The following is a 19,085-nucleotide window of genomic DNA, read 5'->3' as shown; positions in this document are numbered from 1 at the left end:
AAGCAGAATTTTTATTTTTCTAGAACTACACATAGTTTCAGGGCAAATCAGTTGTTTGATCAAGAATTGAATTTTAAATGATAGTGGTCGTTTGTTTTTTATAATTACAATATCATTATGATGAATATTGAAGTAAAATCTATACTAATATATAAAATTGAAATTGCATACTTTGAAATGCGGTTTCTCAGTAAATAGGAACTGTACCCACAAGTGTGTTACATCACTTTGTTCGTCTTGGCGAGAGGAAGGTTCTAACGTTTTTATTTTTTTAAAATAATGAATTTTAAATAATAGTAGATCGCGAGGCGACCGCCAGGTGGCGACCGGGCGAGCGCTTCTCGCTTGCGAAATAGCACCGCGGCGGGAATAAGTGGCCGAGGGCTCTCGAGTTTACACATTGCAGATTACAGATTATGAATCAGTCACGATAATATTTCGAGCGAAGCCGAGGCGGGGACGCTAGTACAGTTATAAAATTCTGTTAGTTCTCGTATACTTTGTCATTCGTCCTGTCTTGATTCATCGTTACTAAATTACACCAAAAAAATTGACTTGCTTGTATCGTTGAGAGTGCACAGGGTCCTAAAATGATTTGTACACATCTCAAGAATTATTTTACTGCAAAATTTTCAAGTTTATTTTCAATTTCATATGTTAAAGCATAGAAAATGTATTATCGAGTAACAAAATTTCATACGAAATTATTATATAAATCACAAGGTGTAGAGAACATTCTGAGTTTTTCTTCGTCTACCTCTAGATGTTCATTATGCGTCACTGGTCATTTTGTAGCATGCCACCGTCGATGGTTGGCATGGTAGGATAAGTTCCTTCATTTCCTGAGGAACGAAGAAAGAGGTGATACGATCGCGAGGTTCTTCACGTATTTCTTGTGAAGAAATATCTGTGTTGTCATTCTTCCAAGGACCCTGGATATTTTGGACAGAATTCTAAACAGATGGGGACATACCTCCGTTATTAATTATTTGAGACATAGTAGGTTAAACGATACCTAACTGTTTCATTGCACAGGCTTTCTTGTACGACTGAAGAATCTGTAACTCATGTTTCCAAATTTTTATAGATGTTATTGAGACACATTGCTTTGTTCCTGACTCTAACATTCAGAATGTAACTGCTTTTATCAGGTGACAGATTCACATAATAAAATATTATCCAACTTAACCCCCGATACTGTGTCAAAAAGATTTAATAAAAAATTCTGACACCTGTTTTCTAAATAAGTTTAGGATACAGTTTTGTAGAGATTATTTATTTACAGTATTCACTCGTTATATTAAGTCCGATTACTAACGAGGAGAGGACCAGAACTGAAAACGCGCTTTTGTAAGGAGTCATGTATCAAATTGTAGGGTTCGACGAGCCATTTAAGAAACACCCCCCTTTTGGGTACAACTGTTCATTTGTTTTCAAGATATTTGCGTTTAAAACATCGGTTATCACAGTTGACACCCGAAATTAATATTTATCCGCGTGCAATTTGGACAAATATTTATATGTAATATGAAAACTCATCATTTCTTTGAAGGGATGTTTTCACACTTAGGACCGTTTCATTGCTGAAATAAAGAGTAGTTAACTTATTAGCATCACTTGAACTACATTTCTGCAAAGTTCCAAATTCTTTTAAATCTTCGAGTTGCCGAACATCCTTTGTAAGTACAACTTAAGTATAAGACTGAGTACTCTGCAAGAATGGAATGGATCTGCGAATAAAGCTCTTGGCAAATGCTCTGTGTGAATGCTGTCCTAGGTCTTAAACAGATTAGCTGTTTGATGGGGAGATGATGACTATGACCTTTAGTAACCAGATACGAATTCCTTGCGAATTTGTAACTTGGGGTGGAAAGTGTGATGATGAGTTGCTACAAAGCTCTTATCAAGGATATATTGTAGTGATTAGTAGCTGAAAGCTGATCATGAATGGTATTTCAATGATTATTCCAAACTGCCACATAATTTTCTCACTGTTCATTATTTCCAAGATTTATACTTAAACCATCCGACTAACACAAACCTTCTTGGAATCAGGCTCAAGCTACACAAGCGCAAAAGCCCCACGGCCTACCAATGCAGCAGCATCAAGTAAGCAACGCGATGCAACCGTCCAGTCAGGCCTTCCAAAGTCCACAGCAGCTCCTGCATCAGAACCAGAACCATCACCAGAGTCCTAGGTTCTCCCAGCAGCACGCCCAGAACATGCACCAGCGGCAGCTGATCCAGCAGATGCACCAACAGCAGCTATCCGGCCAACAAAACAGCCAGGCAGGTGTCAGGAACGTGCAGCAGACCTATTTCTCGAACAACGTGTCCTACCAGCAGTACCAACAAGCCAGACAGGCCATGTCAAGGTCTCAGATCGACTTGCCCAGCACCTCTAGGCAGACACAGGAAGTGAGGCTTTCCGGCCAGGAGGTTTACTACCACTACGCCCAGGGTCGGCCGAGGTACGGCGTGCCACAGGTGTACATGAAGGCCGAAAGTAACCAGGAGGTCGAGTTCCAGCGGCGCAACTCGATAAAAGGTATCGAGAAAGCCGCGTCCCAGCCGCAGCTCTGCTACGAGGACGAGAGGGTGAACGAGCAGCCTAGAAACCCCGTCGACACCATGAAGACCCTCACAGTGGACCCACTGGACAAAGAGAGGTACGAGATCACGGTGGAGAACCACGGACTCGGTGAGTTCGGGAGGAATGGCTCCCAACGGAAGGACGACTACAGGCCAGAAACTAGCTTCGGCATACGCAGAGACGAGCCAATTAGATGCTCGAAAAGAGAACAAGAGCAGTTTGGAGTTCCCAGCCAGGAGGGCCAGGAATCTGAGGGGGCCTCGGTGCAAAAGAGAATCGAGGAGCTGCAAAAGAAGGCGGACGAGAATCATTATGGCCCGAAAACGCAAAAGGAGGCTATGGAACCAGACGCGGCGAGGAGTTCGACTGGTCCAAAGATCGGGAATGGCGACGGATCGAAACGAGTGGAGAATCAATATACAAAGGATTCCACTGTGAAATTGGAGAGCAGGAAAGACGAGCTGGAGCACGGTATCAGCCGATTGAAGATCCAGAATCAGGGATCTGGATCGGATTACGACAAAGCTGGACAGAGTTCCTCGAATGTTGACTCGGGGAGGGGCTCCGCTGTTTATTCCAGCGGAAGGCGACCACCGCCCGAGGACCAAGCCCACCCTCCAGGTTGGTTATTTCAACTTTACTTACATTTCTTTGGCGGGGATGAATATTTCATGCGACTTGAAAGTATGAGGAGAGCGCCCCCCTTTTTGTCTTGGGGAAGTTCCACGAATATGCTTATCGTACATAGGACACTATTGGAGCGTGGAATAGGAAACGAAAATCGTCGGCCATTTTTATATACCTACCTTGTGGGATACACTTAACCCTTTGGAATCCAAGCACGCATCTCGGGCAAATTATGGTTTAAATTGAAGTTACATACAATTTCGTTGAACTTTGTTAAAGTGAACGTACTCCGGATTTATAGAATTAAATGAATTATTGATTTTTAAGTTATTACACTACATTTTTACTTAGACCAGGGTTCTTTATCTAGGTAAGTGTAACGTTGTGTAAATGATCTCTAGTCGATTGAGGACCGGATAAGATCGAGTGTAAAGGGTTCGAATGCTTTCAGTGAGCTTTCATGTTCATTGATTTATAAATAGTGAGTAGCGATAGTGTCCTGACTGTGCCAAGGAAGTTTTTTTTCGATTTTTAATTTATATTTAAGAAATAATTGTTATTTGCTTTAACACATTTTGGTGATTGTAATAAAAGCTGCTTAAAATTTAGTTCCTTTGAAATTAGTGAAACATATTATACTACCAAGAAGGCAAATAAATAGAAAGACGTACCTTAAGGGGGGATCTTATTATTTGGTCTAAAAACATAGCAAAATTTGGGATTTTTTTTTAAGAAACTAGCGATTTGATTCATCTGAAATTTGGACCATGTTTTGATGCATCTTTGAAGAAGCTGCGGGTTTTTTTTTATTAATTTTTTACCATAAATATAGTAGTTATGCATGATTGACCATCACGCCGCGCAAAAATCGCCGTCCCTTGGTGTGCATAATATTTATCTACCAGTTAATTTGAAGCAGAAAAATGATACAGCGTTTTATTTTATATATATATAGCTTGAAATTGATGAGCCAGCAAAAAATAAACATATTTTTTTAAGGTGTGTGAAGAGTGTTCAAACTGAAAGGTCTGGACCTATAATTTTTGCAACCCAATTTTGCGCCAATTTTCCTATGTAACAAAAGAAGTATAGAACTCAGCGGTGTTCTGGTTCATCAAATTAAAGTTACATATGTACAAAGTAAAACGCCGTTTTATTTTTCTGTTTCAGATTACCTGGAAGGTAAATATCATGCCGAGCAGCAGACGACGAGTTTTGCGCTGCCCGATGCATAACTCTTATATTTATTATTAAAAATGAATAAAAAAAACAACGCAACTTCTTCAAGGATGCATAAAAACATGACCCAAATTTTAGATGAATCGAAATGCTAGTTTCTTAAAAAAAAATCCTAAATTTTGCCATGTTTTTAGCCCATCAAATAGGGTTCCCCCCTTAATATGTGAATAAAATTATCCGAAAGTATAAGTATATAATTACTGGTAATTCGATCACACCAAGCAAGACACGCATTTATACTATATTTCTTTCACAACCATTAGTAACAAACAGTAATAATTAATAACATTTCTCAAAATAGTGATGGCAAGAACTCATTATTTTAATTTCTTCTTATATTTATAACAGTGCAAGATTCGGAGTGGGTGGACATAGTGGAATCAGAGCTAAGGAGTATTCTAGAGCCGCGAGATGTCCCTGCAATGGCGCATTCCACTCTGTCTGAAAGTGTATCATCAGTTACGCCACCACTGCCGCCGCTCTCGCCACATGAAAGTCCCAGAGCCCCGAGAAATCGATACACGGCGAGGTAACGTTACTTCAAACAGATCTCTTCGTCTCGTAACAGATGTTAGTTCCGGCCACTGCCCCAGGCTACTTCCGATTCTTTCTACTCCTCGCGCAGATCGAAACACCGATATCGATGCGCCAAAACGACCAGGCGATGAAACTGTTGAAAATAGACAGGCCACAGCACTCTTTCGGGTACGGGTAGAGGGATGCATATTGGGCTGGGGTTCGCTCGAATCAATTTATTCTCTAACCACTTTCCCCTCATTTCACGCTATTAAAGTTTCAATGGTATTTAAAAAAGTACAAGCTATATAAATAGATACAATCTCTGTTCCAATAATGGCTGGATATGCACAGAACATTTTGATATCTGTAATAGAAGCAACTGGATTATCATAGTGCTTCTTTAAGGGGAAGCTCTGGTTTATAAGAAACATCACCAAACTGTTACTGGTTTTCTGACACCTAAAAATATTTTTTAGTGGCGGAAATTCATGTTCAAATGAAAAATTCAATGAACTGAAAATTATTTAATCGAACAACTCGACAATGACTAGGGATAGAAAAAAAATGATAAACTTGAAAGTTGCATGGTTTTTTGTGAGGAATAACGTGGCTTAAGTAGAACTTCTGCAAAATCACAAATAGCGTCGCTGTAATTAAAGAGTACTTTTTTATAAATATTTCTCTTACAATATTTTTATTTTTAAAAATGCATCTGTACATGCAACGATGACGCAACCTAAATAGATAATAGTTATACATAGTATATTTTTCTAAATTTTTTAAAATTAACGGAAAATGAAAAAGTGTTGATTTTTGTTGGGCGCGGATGTAGCCTTATACAGTCACGTCTGGAGTTTGAAGAATGAGTTTGCAAAGCAATACTATTATCTAATGTTTTATTATCTGCGGATAGTACCAGTTCAACACCTTTATTGTATTTCGATTAAATAGTTTTTTAGCCCCCAACTTTGAAGGGCAATTACACCCGCTAAACATGAATTTCTGCCACTGAAACAATATTTGTCTCATATGTTAGGTGTACTATCTGTATGCCGAGTTTCCTGAAAATCGGCGTGCAACAGATGAGTGATGTTCCTTGTTAGACGGACGACAAATGAGTGTTATTCGTTAATTTTTTCTTAAGAAATAACAAGAGACATCAACATGGGGTTTCTTGCATTATATCTAGTAACATTTGTAATATCATATTATGTTTTTGTTTATGGAAATTTACTTAATTGCCAGCGTCTGGGTGAATTCTCATTCGCCCTGTTGCATGGTGCACCTCAAATTGGAAATTAAATCAATCGACTTGAACCTTTTATTTTTTACTTTGATGATTTTATTTTATTTCTTCCATTTAGTAGGGTACACAGGAGTCTGCAAGCTATTTATATAATAATTATTTAGGAAAGTTATTTTCCCAAATTGCTTACATCACTTTCAGTTTTTAAAGCGTAACTTTCTATTGTTTACTCTAATTTTTAGCAGAAACTACGATCTCTTTTGCAAATATAAAAAATTGTCGCTTAATCATCAAACCGAAAGCAATAGTAAAAAAATATAAAAGTAGAAATATAAATATAAAAGTAAATTGAAGACGTCAAAATGAATTTTTTTAGAATCAGTGCTCATCAACGAGCAATTAAACGTGCAACTTTTTCAAAACAGTATACTAAAATCTATGCTTATAATTAAACATTAATTTTCTATAATTTTTTGTTCCACGTTCACCGTCATTCTTAGAATTTTGTAAGCTTCATACTGCTATATAGAAGTGAAATTGGACATAAAATAAATTGAAAATAACATTTCGTTATAAATTCCCTTAACTTTATAGAAAATTTGCCACATTCAGTTTGCAGGCTTGCAATTATCGAATTATCCAATATTTCCCAGTTTTCTAACAATGAAAGTGATCAAGGTACTTGAACAATACCGCCCACGTTGCTTTAGTAGCTTCTAATATTTTATATAGGGTAACTTAACACCAAACTTCAGTATTGTAGCATGACGCTGATTATTTACAACTTACAAGGTGAATGCACGAAGTTCAAGTTATAGAGTTGGTTAAAATTTTAATCACAATTAGCGTATAACATATACAGGGTGTTCGACAATAGGTGATAGAAAGATTAAGGGGTGATACTACATGCTAAAATAAAACGAAAATCAAGAATTACGAAATGCGTTTGAGTCTTCGTTTCCAAATTATTAATTAATTGTTGAAAAACGCATAACAAGCGTGTGTTCTGAAAGACTTACAATTAGACCTGATTGTGCAGAAAGCTACCAACCCTCAAAATGACAAAAAAAAATAGTTAAATGTAGTACGGATCCCATAATTTTGTGATTTTTATTTTGCAAAAAATTATCAATCATAGAACAATTCATATATTATATAATTATTAAAACTACCAAGCCATATTTTAGGCTTAAACAAAATCCATTAAAAAAATTCTAAAAGAATAACAAGAAAAAAAATACCGATTAGAAATGAAGCTACTCTTTTTTAACAATTAAAATCTTCAAAGTAAAACTGAATTTCGGATCATTGGGGGTTGGCAGCTATTCTGCATGACTTGGCTCAATCTTAGAAGAGACGAAACTTTAAACCTAATCATTTCACGAAACTTTGAAAAATGCGTTCCGTGCATTTAAGGGAGAGTAATTGCCCGAAAATTAACGGTCTCTTTGGAAATTTATTAAAAGCGAACTACTTGATGAATCTTTTTGAAACTCTCAGAACTTTTCATTGAATATTTAAATTATATGAATATCTTTTTTTAAATGTATTTACAGCAGATTTATAAGCTGTACAGGACCAGCAACTTAGCGCTGCAACAAATTTCCACTGATATGGTTGACAGTTTTTCGACGAAACGGTTCTCCTAAAATCAAAAAACCAAACTGTTTTAGAAACTATATGCGGATGGCTATAGTAGTCGTGGAGGTTTTTTGATTGGTCGTTTTCTTCTATTTCTTTTTCAACGAAAGAGTTTAATTTTCTACAACAAAATCCCAATTTTCCTCAGAGCTCCACGATTTTGCCATTTTGCAAAATTTTTAAAATCGAACCCGTCGTGCCACAGCCACCCGCATATAGTTTCTAAAACTTTCTGGTTCCATTTTCTCAGAAGAACCGTTTCGTCGGAAAACTGTCAACCACGTCAGCGAAATTTGTTTGGAGCCCAAACATATAATGATCCCCTACAGCTTATAAATCTGTTTTAAATAAATTTCAAAAAACATATTCGTATAACTTAAACATCCAATAAAGTGTCCTAAAAATTTCAAAAGGATTCATTAAGTAGTTTGCTTTCAATAAATTCCCAAAGATACCTTTACGTTTGGAGTCGTTACCCTGTTGCCACCCCTTATGATTACTACACGTGGCATGAACTACCTCTGTGCAACATTTTAACCAAATCGATGACCCAAATTTCATGCACACCCCATGTGGCACATTATGTACTAAATAACTAGTGGCAGGCTGATCGTTAAATGTTGTCTAGTCCTTCCCTGATAATTAACGGTCTTCCTCAGGCTTTCTCGGCAAACTTAACAAGTGCATGTTTGTGGGCCTTTTAGTTTACCATACGGATCGAAACCTAATTACAGCGATTACAGCAAGGCCATGGAGAAGAGAGGGTTCTCGAGCAGCTCGAAGCATCGTGGTGCCTCGACATCCAAGAAAGAAGTGGCGAAGAAGTTCTCCCATCGTAAGTACCTTTTTCACCCCCTTCATCCTTCGTGTTCCTGGTTGCTCTCCTTATAACTCTACAGGCATGTTATCTGTTCAGTTTTCGGGATAGAAGCGGCCGACTTAACTTCGACAACGACTGGTCTCGATTTGGACTCCATGTTGGACAGGAGCGACTCCGATTTAAGCACGAACGACGCGAGGACCATTAGGAAACAATTAGAGGGGCTGGAAAATATGTACAGTGAGGTGAGGTGTATTTCTTTCCAAAGAATTTGATTGTCGGTGGTGTCTAGGCCATGCGTCGTTAAAAAATTGGGTAAATGTTTAGATTAGGGGAGGATTCTCCGATTTCAATGACCTTCGCATATGTTGTCAAGGTCATCGCTCTGAACAACATTTCCCTGTAAACTTTTCGGCGCTCAGCTTTGGTTTACGAGATATTCACAGAAAACTTTACTTAACCCTAGAACTGCCGAGGGTATTGGTATTGGTTGGGGCTAGGTAAGTGGGGAGGGGGGGGGGCGTAAAGCAAGGAGTCAATTCACTTTCCCGTCACCCACAGTTACCCAGTTTAACACATACTCACATCGGTTCGCTACCATGCTTTACGCCCCCCCCCCTCGCCTTAATCTAGCCCAAACCAATACTAATACCGTCGGTTATGAAACTGATTTCAATATATTATGCCAATAGTTTTTTTTATTAATATCTCTGAAACTAAGGCAAAAAGCCAAAAAGTTTAGAGAGAAATGTTGACGACATATGTCAAGGTCATTGAAATCGGTGAGGAGGTAGCTTTTCGACAGGTTTACCATTCTTGGGGTTAGAATATTTATTCACGTATTTTATCAATATTTATTATATAATCAACAATTAGAGACATTAATTTACAAACAATACTGGCTGTGAAACAGTCGTCTGTGTAGGCAGATTTCAATGTACAATTATGTCAAGTTTTTAGCAAATATCCTGTAAACCAAAGCCGAGCGCCGAAAAGTTTAGAGTGAAATTTTGTTCAGAATGATGACCTTGCAGGATATGCGAAGGTCTTTGAAATCGGAGAATCCTCCCCTAATCTAAACATTTACCAAAAATTGACGGTCCTGTGAACCGTATTATGTCCCTTGCTAACTAGTAGGGGAAAGGTGTCTAAAACGATCCCCTTAAGGCGTAATTCATATAAAAAATAAAAATGCACATTATTTAAATAAAAGTAAAGTTGTTTTTGTAAGTTAGTTTATCTACCTTGTTATTGGCTTAGATCAGGGGTGTACAGGGAGCCGTTTTTAGCGCCTAGCTGCGAGCAACCCGCCTGTCCCGTTGCTAAGGTAGAATCGGTGAGGCGAACTGCAGTAGTGTGACTTGAACCCAGCTATATACACTACTGCAGTTCTCCTCACCGATTCTAACCTTAGTAACAAGACAGGCGAGTTGCTCGCAGCTAGGCGCTAAAACGGCTCCCTGTGCACCACTGGCTTAGATCAAATTTAGCTGCCTGATCAATTATATTTTTTACTCACATTTTTGTGAAGGCGTACTAAAGGATCATTTTGTACACCTATGTGTATAAAATGATCCCCACGAGGGATTGTTAGAAAAATCTCATCTAGGATCATTTTATACCTACTGATAGTAAATAAGACGAACATTAAAAAGCATTGGTTTATTTAAATAAAAACAGAAATTAAACTGAGTCACAAAATTTGCGAACACAATAAATTGAAACAATTTTTCAGTAAAATCAAATCTTAGATAATTGTTGGTACATAATCAATGAATAGAAATACTTAAAATCAATTAACAAACATAAGGAAATGAGATCAGCTTCGCAGACTCAAAATGTCAAATGTTTTCACGCCCCCCCCCCCTGGGGTTCCTGGGATCATATGACCCCAAACACCCAACTCTCATTCAGTGGTTGAATATAACGTCAAATTATTACATTAGGTAACGAAGCATACATTAAATTATTTTTGAATTGTCATTAAATTCGCGAAAAAAACAGCTGTGAACTAACAAGGAAACATCCCGAACCTGGAAATTAAAAAAAGTCTGAACCTTTGTGGATATGTAGGAAATTCCCTGCTGATTACGACGCAATTTTTATTTGCTACCCAAATTCACTCTAATAGGGTGCAATTGACCCCTGAAAAATCCGGTTATTTTCCGAATTTGTGCTATAACTCGCCAACTGTAAAATAATTTTCACACCATATGCTAGATCTAATTAAAAGACGTAACTTTTGTCTTGGAACTTTTTTTCTACCTCTTACACTTCGCTTGTTATAACACAAAATCGGAAAGTAGCCGAATTTTCAGGGGTTAATTTCACCCCCTTCGAGTGAATTTGGGCAGCAAACAAAAATTGCGTTGTAATCAGAAGGAAATCCCCTACATATTGACACAGTTTCAGAATTTTTTGAAAAAAATATTCCCTTGTAAGCCCTTTATGACAAAAGTTACACAACATTGAAAAAGACCTTACCTTAGATAAAAGGCAGTAATTTTTATATTTTTTTATTTACAATACACACAGCCCTGATATTTACATGGCACTTCGTGCGACACTTGATGACGTACAGGCTGAACTTTTGTATATCGATATTAAGAAATAGCATGACTAACAGCCGCGGAACAGCCAGGAATCATTTTACCCCGAGAGATCGTTTTAGACACATTTCCCCTACTCTGATAATCGACTTGTTCACCGGTTTGTCACCACCCTTCAAAAATTCCGCAGATAAAATATTATGCAGTGGGATAGGATAACGAGCATTTGAAATAAGAATTCAGGAATATCCACTACACCTTAATTGCGGTTTAGTGTTCACATACGAGTGAACACTAAACCGCATATCGAGGGTCTAGAAAAGGCAGAAGTTTGAACCCGATTTTCTCGAAAGCTGCCGAGTTTTGTACCCTATGCTTTCAGCACATTATCATAGACGTTTTACACTGACTATAAATCAGTGATCTGAACCGTGTGCACTCCCTATGTTGCAAGTAACGTTCTGTTATTGGACGCTGTACCGAAACCACTTTGTTGATGAGCGCAGGTATTGAAGCTGCTCGGCGGAAGCGTAAAGAAAAGACGAAAGGCCAGAGGCCTTGCCAGTTACGGTTCCGTCTCGTCGTTGCCGACGTCATCTGTCTCGTCCAGGCCTGTCACAAGGCATCACGACAAACGTAGGTCCCACGCGATCGACGACAGGATGAAGAAAGCCAAAGACATCAAGGTCAGTCCCTGAAGATAGCTTCCCATGCCAATGGTCTCGTTAAACCACCAGAGTGGCTCCTTTCAGAAAGGAATATATATTGTGCTTTTTGTAACTTCATGCCTTTTTCCCTTGGTATATTCGTCAGCTTTAGATACTTACCTAGCTTTCATTTAAAGCCTCACTGGATAAATATAAGGCAGAGACTTTATTACAATACACAAGAAATATATTGTTTATTTACTACATTTCAGTTTTTAAGTGTAAGAGCAATGTAAGTTAAAGAAGTTTGGAAACTAACTATAAGTTATACCTTTACAGTTTTACATGTTATATTGACTCGTAGATTTTAAGTAGTGACTTCTAGACAGGGGCAGCGTGAAGTTAAGTTACATCACTCTTATTCAGGGTCTTATTTGTGGCTAGAAGGACCATAATGAGCCATGGCACAATAGTCTTAACTAATAGTTTCGAAGTGGTTGTTTCATTTGTTTCATTATTGAGACATCTATTTTTCTATGAATCAGAATAACAATTTTAATTGTGATTGAAATTTTCATATTTTTTTATTACTGGGGAAGTTGTTCCCCATTCAAACTTTTACTAAACTCGAGATATTTATTGTTGTAAAATTAAATACTACTCGAAACATTATTTATGACCTCTTTTTTTAGAGAATCTGATAAAAAATACATTTGAATTCTGAAATCATACATAAATCTGTTAACATCTTCTTCAGGCAAATAAGATATCATTTGATTGATATTGTAAAAATATGTACATATTGGTTGTTCCCAAATTGCCACATCTGTAATAACGTGTAGTACTGGTGAAGAAACTTTAATTTGTCTATATATAGTGCAGTCCAATAATGACAAATTAGTTTACAAAGAAGTAGCTGTGGCTGATGGTTATTTCAATGTTGTTCAATTATGTCGTAATATGAACCTTGAATACAGAGTTTCTGGGAAAACACGCCATTTTATATTACTCACGGTTACAACTTCACTCTTTGTTGATAGACAAAAATTGTTGCTATGTTTACAGAGCATTAACAAACGTTTCCAACGGTTAGAGTCTCACGTAGTTACACTTGCCAGATCCGTGGCACATCTTAGTTCGGAGATGAGAACGCAACACTTAATGATACAGGTGAGAGAATCTCATTAATATTCAAAATTAAATATTTACCTTGTAGCACATTTTATAAGAGAACCGCAGAAACATCATGGATAGATGAAAATTAAAATACAATGAAAAATATCTTGAAAAAGAATGGTTTTCGTAAGGTAGGTAGTGGGAACAAAGAAATGGAGTAGGAAATGGAAGCAACGTACAGATAAACATGCATATGTTATGTAATATGCTTCTTAAAAAAAACAGTCAAATTACTTTTTTTATTTTATTTTTTAATGTAGATTACATACACTTTAAAAATAAAATAAAAAAATAATTTGGCTGTTGTCGTAGATTACATACACTTCTTACACTGTTCACAGATTTTACACTTAAATCTAATTAAACGCTAATTATTGTATATTGGAAGTTACTTACAAGGGAACTTCGGTAATCCGAAAATTCCGTTTTTTTTTTAAACTGTGACCCGGGGCAGAACCTAAGGAGGTCTTGTGCTTCCGACTGAGCATGTCTGTCATACAGGAAAATAGGAAAACACACATTAACGTTTAATTCTTTCGCGACGGCGATGGTAGCCGCCAATATACATATTAGATACATATATATATATCTTGGAATCGTTTCGTGGATATTTTGGACCGTTTTGCAGACGACGGATATATCCGACGTTAAGCGTGAAAGAGTTAAGGGTGTTTCCACACTGAAAAAAAAAAGGAGCAGAAAAAGCAAATAGTCTGATACTTCTATTGAGGTGCTCTACAAACCTGTAGTTTCCAAAAAATCGGAACTCTAGGCTTACAGAAGTTTCCTTGCTACTTCTCTAAATGTCTACTAATATTCTATAATAGAATATATTTTACTATATTTTGAATAAAATGTTTCATTTTCATAAAATTCTTTGTTTCTCACCAAGAATATTTCGTGTTTTTTATATTAAATTTCCTCGAGTATTTTGGTTTCTTTTAAATAAAATATTATCCTTGCTACATATTTCTTGCCATTCAAACAATCTCTTCGATGGTTATTGGAAGTTTCGCTTTTACTTATATATTTTTACTCACTGAACACTAGGGCGGAGCGATACTATATAGGTAAAAATTTAAATTTGAATTTTCAGTTGGCCTGGGTGCGGGATAGTTGTCTTTTGATTAAGCAAACACAACTGTAAACAAATTTTGGAAAATTATTCATGTCTACAGGTTCCTTTTTCTCCTAAAAATGATCATATAATCATATAATCATATAATCATATAATCATATAATCATATAATCATATAATCATATAATCATATAATCATATAATCATATAATCATATAATCATATAATCATATAATCATATAATCATATAATCATATAATCATATAATCATATTATCATATAATCATATAATCATATAATCATATAATCATATAATCATATAATCATATAATCATATAATCATATAATCATATAATCATATAATCATATAATCATATAATCATATAATCATATAATCATATAATCATATAATCATATAATCATATAATCATATAATCATATAATCATATAATCATTTTTAGGAGAAAATGGAACCTGCCGACATGAATATTTTTCTTAATTTTTTTTACATTTGCGTTTGGTTAATCAAAAGCCAGCTATCCTGCACCATTTTCAAACTGAAAATTTAAATTTAAATTTTCCGCTCCACCCTACTAAACACTCTTCCATTATGTGTTTTACTCATCGCTCTGGATTGTAATTGTTACATTGTGTACGTTCAGATTCAAAATTATTGTTACAAGCGCGACGTGAACACAATTCGGTTATGGTGCAGCATCACGATAGAAACCCAATTTTATGATCGCCGATATAGAAGCAGATAAAATCAGTAATTACTAGGTTGCCAACTATTCATTCTGCACTAATAAATTTCTTACCCAATTCACAAAATAAGTGAAAGTTGAATGTACAGAATGTAAAATTAAGAGTGTGAAAAGTTACTTAATATCAATAAATTATGTATACACTGGTACTTGCGGAATATTTGTAAGAAAATTTCAGAGCTACTATATAACAATTGCAATTTTATTTCATCCATAGAATTCGTAATTGCTCCAATAACTGAACGAATAATTATTGCCGTAGCATAAACGCGGAAAAGTAATGAAAAACGAGCAAAGTAGACGAAGAGGCAATCTCGAATTTCCAAAACTCACTACTACCAGGTTTTCGCAGGAAATGGAGAACATAAGGGGCGAGATTGCTGCTCTCAGGACACAGACGAGCATGGCAATGGTGAGATCGCAGTCCCAGCCTCTGATCAAGGACTCCGAGTTGCCAGCCCTCTCCAATCCTTCGAGGGTGAAAAAGCTTACCAAGTTCTTCGGCACGGAACCACCTCTCATCAGACTGTTCCTGAGGGAACTTGGGTATGAGGTACGAAACTTGAATTATTATCTTCTTTAATTTGATTTGTTAAGAAACTTTAACTAATTTTGAAATAGATCGGTCACAGTGACAGTAATTAATGAGATAAATCCAATTACTCGTCGGTGATGTTACACATGTTATTTACAGTTATGCCCAGTTAAGTTGAGAACTTCACCCCGGTTAGGTTGATAAAAATTCATCCCCATTATCATTTTAGGCTTGTTTAAACCAAATTTCAAGTTCCGTAATTCTTATTGGATCTTCACGGAAATGGAACCAATCATTTCCTCGTGTTTCTCTGATGAAAATGATACCAAACCCGGCCTAATTTGGGTTATAATTAAGGAAATTACATATAAATGTAATTTGCAGAATTTAAAGCCAACTTCTTTAAAAAATAGTAATAAAAACAGCATAATAAATTTAATCGACAAACTTTATCTAGTTTTTCTAAAAGGAAATAGAGTTTTTCTGAAAATCATGCCAAAAGCATTAAGATTAATTTGGAAATTTATTTTCATAGTGATGGCAGTATTTACTGCACTAGATCATCCCATGTGATATCATTAACTTTTTCCACATGGTATTACGAATGTTGATGAAATTAAAATATGACGTACAATCTACGTGAAATGAGGGTGGGCCTAAGTCAGCGTTTTCCTGCTATTCAATTTCTTTAAAAACCTAAAAAATACAGGCCATCAAAGTTCGCAATCTTTGCCTATTTTGCGAAAATTTAGTACTATATTATTAGCTCTATTCTATATAATATTCTTACATCTCTTCTCTCCGTAGTTTTCAACGCAATACAATAATTAATTTACACACTGGCAAGCTAACTAATAAGTAAACAAAACAGGCAGAGTTATAGAAAGAGTCAATCAAGACTCCATGTATCGTGTCAGAATTTAGAAGTTACTTAAGAAAAAAGAACATGTCACAAAAAATTACCACAATTTATTAGAAGAGCATTTCCAAAACTTACCCTACGCATGTAAAGCTAGAAGATATTTTACAAAATAATTGACCCTTCAGTGGCGGATTCAACAGGGCGGCTGATGAGCAGTTGCCGCCTAGGTCCCTGTAGGGCCTCAAGGCCCACAATAATTATGACTAAGCTATATGTATCCAAATACTACATTTTCTTTCGTACTACTACACTTAGCCCATTTTTAATAAACTACCTCCCCCCCCCCCTAAATGGGCCCCTCAGAACGTTTGCCACCTGGGCCTTTTTTCTTAAATCCGCCACTGTGACCCTCCCTGCATTATCTCGTCAGTAAAAAATTTCCATTTTAAGACTCCGTTCTGAAGGAATGAAAGGAACCTTACCATTTTCAGAAATACGCAAACGCGTTTGAGAAAGAGAAGGTCGGAATGGTGGAGCTTCCCTACCTAAGCGAGGAGCGGCTGCAGAAAATGGGCGTTCCCTTGGGACCGAGGCTAAGAATTCTTCAAGAAGCAAGGATATCGGTGTGCAAGGATCCAATTTATGTAGTCTGAGTACCACAGGACTCGTTGCTTCGCGATGAAAACGGAACACGAGGAGCATCGATCCAAATGGAAGGGCATAGGAAACCAAGTCCCCTAAGAATTTGTTTCTTGTTGTCTCTCTAAAGACGCTTGGAAATGAACCTGGCGTGTTGCGCGCGAGGCCAATTTACCTCGTTTTACAGAGTTCCCTTCCCAGAATAACTGCTAAATGTAAGAATGGACAGCTTTTCAGATAAACGGTTACCTAAGAGTCACTCAGAGCACAACGGAGTTTAATGATAAGACTAAGGCACGGTGGAGAGCATGTAACAGAGAAACGTAAAAGGAGTTGCCCCCACTTCTGGTGCGCTCGTATGTGTCTGCTACAGTAGTTCAAAGGGTTCAAACGGCGAAACTCAATTCAAGTAAGAATTGTCAAGGTAGACCACCAATGCGACGCTTTGAAAATGTTGCTGGCACTGTGTATTTCACGTCTTGCATGAAATGAAAGAAATGTTCACCACGAGTGTGTCATTAACATGTTCATTTGGTATTAAACTGTATACTTTTAAAGTACGCTGAAGATTCAACTGAAAATGTTGTTACTCGCGAATGTTTAAAGGCTACTCGATTTCGGTTCCGTAATTTATTATAAATTATTTACAAGCTCAACATCGCCACGTTCTATTTAAGTAAAATTAATAGACTTTCTTTCACTTACAAATTCCACGTAGCCCTGAAATGGAAGAAATATAAGGACTATTGTTAATCAAAATATGAATACCTTCCATGGTATTGCTGGCAATTCTAAGAGTTACTTTTAGTTATTTATGCAAAGATAGTAATCTTCTGCTTAGAGATAATAGAAATCTGACTGTTCGTGTCACGATTAAATGAACAAGCGATTACAAGGAATAATAGTATACGCTCTTATTTTGTACATTTATGGTTAATTAATCGTTTAGCACGAGTATGCTTAGGATGATTTCTTGTTACACAGACTGTGGCTGTAGATTTTCGATCGATCGAGTCGACGATATTAATCGAAGCGTTAATTAGTAGGTACGAGAATCGATTCGGTGCGATTGAAATAATCACGATGAAGCTCAAGCAGTTAACGTGAACTAGTATGGAAGCATTGAGAACAAAAAGAAGCAAAAACGAATTTGCCAAAGAGACGTGCTAACGTCGTCGACGAAGTGGCGTGCCCGAGATTTTCATTGGAAGGGGCAAACGAAATTGCTTTTCAAAGTTAGGTATTACCCTCAACTCCGTTAATTTAACGTTTATTGTACTTCCACTTGTTGTTTTCCAAATACAGATGACACGATTATAATTGTGCATGAAATTGGCGAATTCCCTAAAATTGTTTTTTCAAATATCATTTCTCTCCTGTGCCACATTTCAGACTTTCTCTAAATAAATTCCAATCCATAACATTAATATAAGTGCAATCATGGGAATGTGGAAAATATTTATTTGGGTGTGGTATTGCTTCGAGTTTTTTATATTTCTATTTATTTCCATACAGTGCTTCTTAATTTCTAATAACTTTTTCAACGAGTAGTGAAAACTTCACTGTTCAAGGAAGAAAATTAAAAAAAATTATGATTTTGTTATTTATTGATGCATTAATAATTATTAGATGTGATAGTCTAAAGAATAGTATGACTTTCGGATCGTTTCAATTAATTAAAGTAGGTATACACACATCACCAATCAAAATAATTAGTTATAAAAATACACTATTACAGTGTGGAACATAAATAATATTATTTACCAGTTATATACGTCATGTTTAACCCTTTCGTTACGGCAGTCCGCTCCGCTGGAGTGACGCCACTGAACGGGGCACCGCGCCGCAAAGTGTGCACGTCGGTAATCTTCAGTGTTCGCAGGTCGTCGCATGGGTGTCGACTATAGTCGGCACCCGTACACACAGGTCGTCGCATGGGTGTCGACTATAGTTGGCACCCGTACACACAGGTCGTCGCATGGGTGTCGACTATAGTCGGCACCCGTAACGAAAGGGTTAAGTGAATTAGACAACCAGTGTTACGAGTACATTTTCATTAAATTTCTGCATGGAAAACACATGAAAGTAATTTACAATAATTTCCTTGCATAAAATACTATCTTCACAATGTCAAAGATCATTGAATAATA

The 19,085-nt window shown here is 36.6% G+C and overlaps 1 protein-coding gene and 1 long non-coding RNA gene across 4 annotated transcripts in view; one reads left to right on the top strand and one right to left on the bottom strand.

The window, feature by feature from the left end:
- The window catches only part of LOC143374546 (uncharacterized), a 127,007-nt gene extending 108,752 nt beyond the window's left edge, over positions 1 to 18,255 (top strand). For 2 of the 3 annotated variants that reach the window (XM_076822743.1, XM_076822740.1), the window contains exons 7-14: positions 2,056 to 3,214; positions 4,808 to 4,988; positions 8,570 to 8,700; positions 8,782 to 8,930; positions 11,741 to 11,920; positions 12,947 to 13,051; positions 15,252 to 15,452; positions 16,788 to 18,255. In XM_076822743.1, coding sequence (XP_076678858.1) covers positions 2,056 to 3,214; positions 4,808 to 4,988; positions 8,570 to 8,700; positions 8,782 to 8,930; positions 11,741 to 11,920; positions 12,947 to 13,051; positions 15,252 to 15,452; positions 16,788 to 16,949 — 2,268 coding nt within the window. In that variant the 3' untranslated portion in view covers positions 16,950 to 18,255. The remainder of the gene's footprint in view (positions 1 to 2,055; positions 3,215 to 4,807; positions 4,989 to 8,569; positions 8,701 to 8,781; positions 8,931 to 11,740; positions 11,921 to 12,946; positions 13,052 to 15,251; positions 15,453 to 16,787) is intronic. The other variant, XM_076822741.1, reaches the window with a different exon arrangement.
- Positions 8,107 to 11,879, bottom strand: LOC143374601 (uncharacterized). Its single transcript, XR_013086701.1, has 2 exons — positions 11,715 to 11,879; positions 8,107 to 8,758 (listed from the first exon to the last, which is right to left on the bottom strand). It is a non-coding gene; the product is annotated as an uncharacterized LOC143374601 (long non-coding RNA).
- Positions 18,256 to 19,085: the final 830 nt, after the last annotated feature.

The sequence above is a fragment of the Andrena cerasifolii genome, chromosome 11 (genome assembly GCF_050908995.1).
Source record: "Andrena cerasifolii isolate SP2316 chromosome 11, iyAndCera1_principal, whole genome shotgun sequence".
In the NCBI taxonomy this organism is placed as follows: Eukaryota; Metazoa; Arthropoda; class Insecta; order Hymenoptera; family Andrenidae; genus Andrena; species Andrena cerasifolii.
The sequence above is the reverse complement of the archived record's forward strand: the minus strand, read 5'-3'. Positions and strand labels throughout refer to the sequence as shown.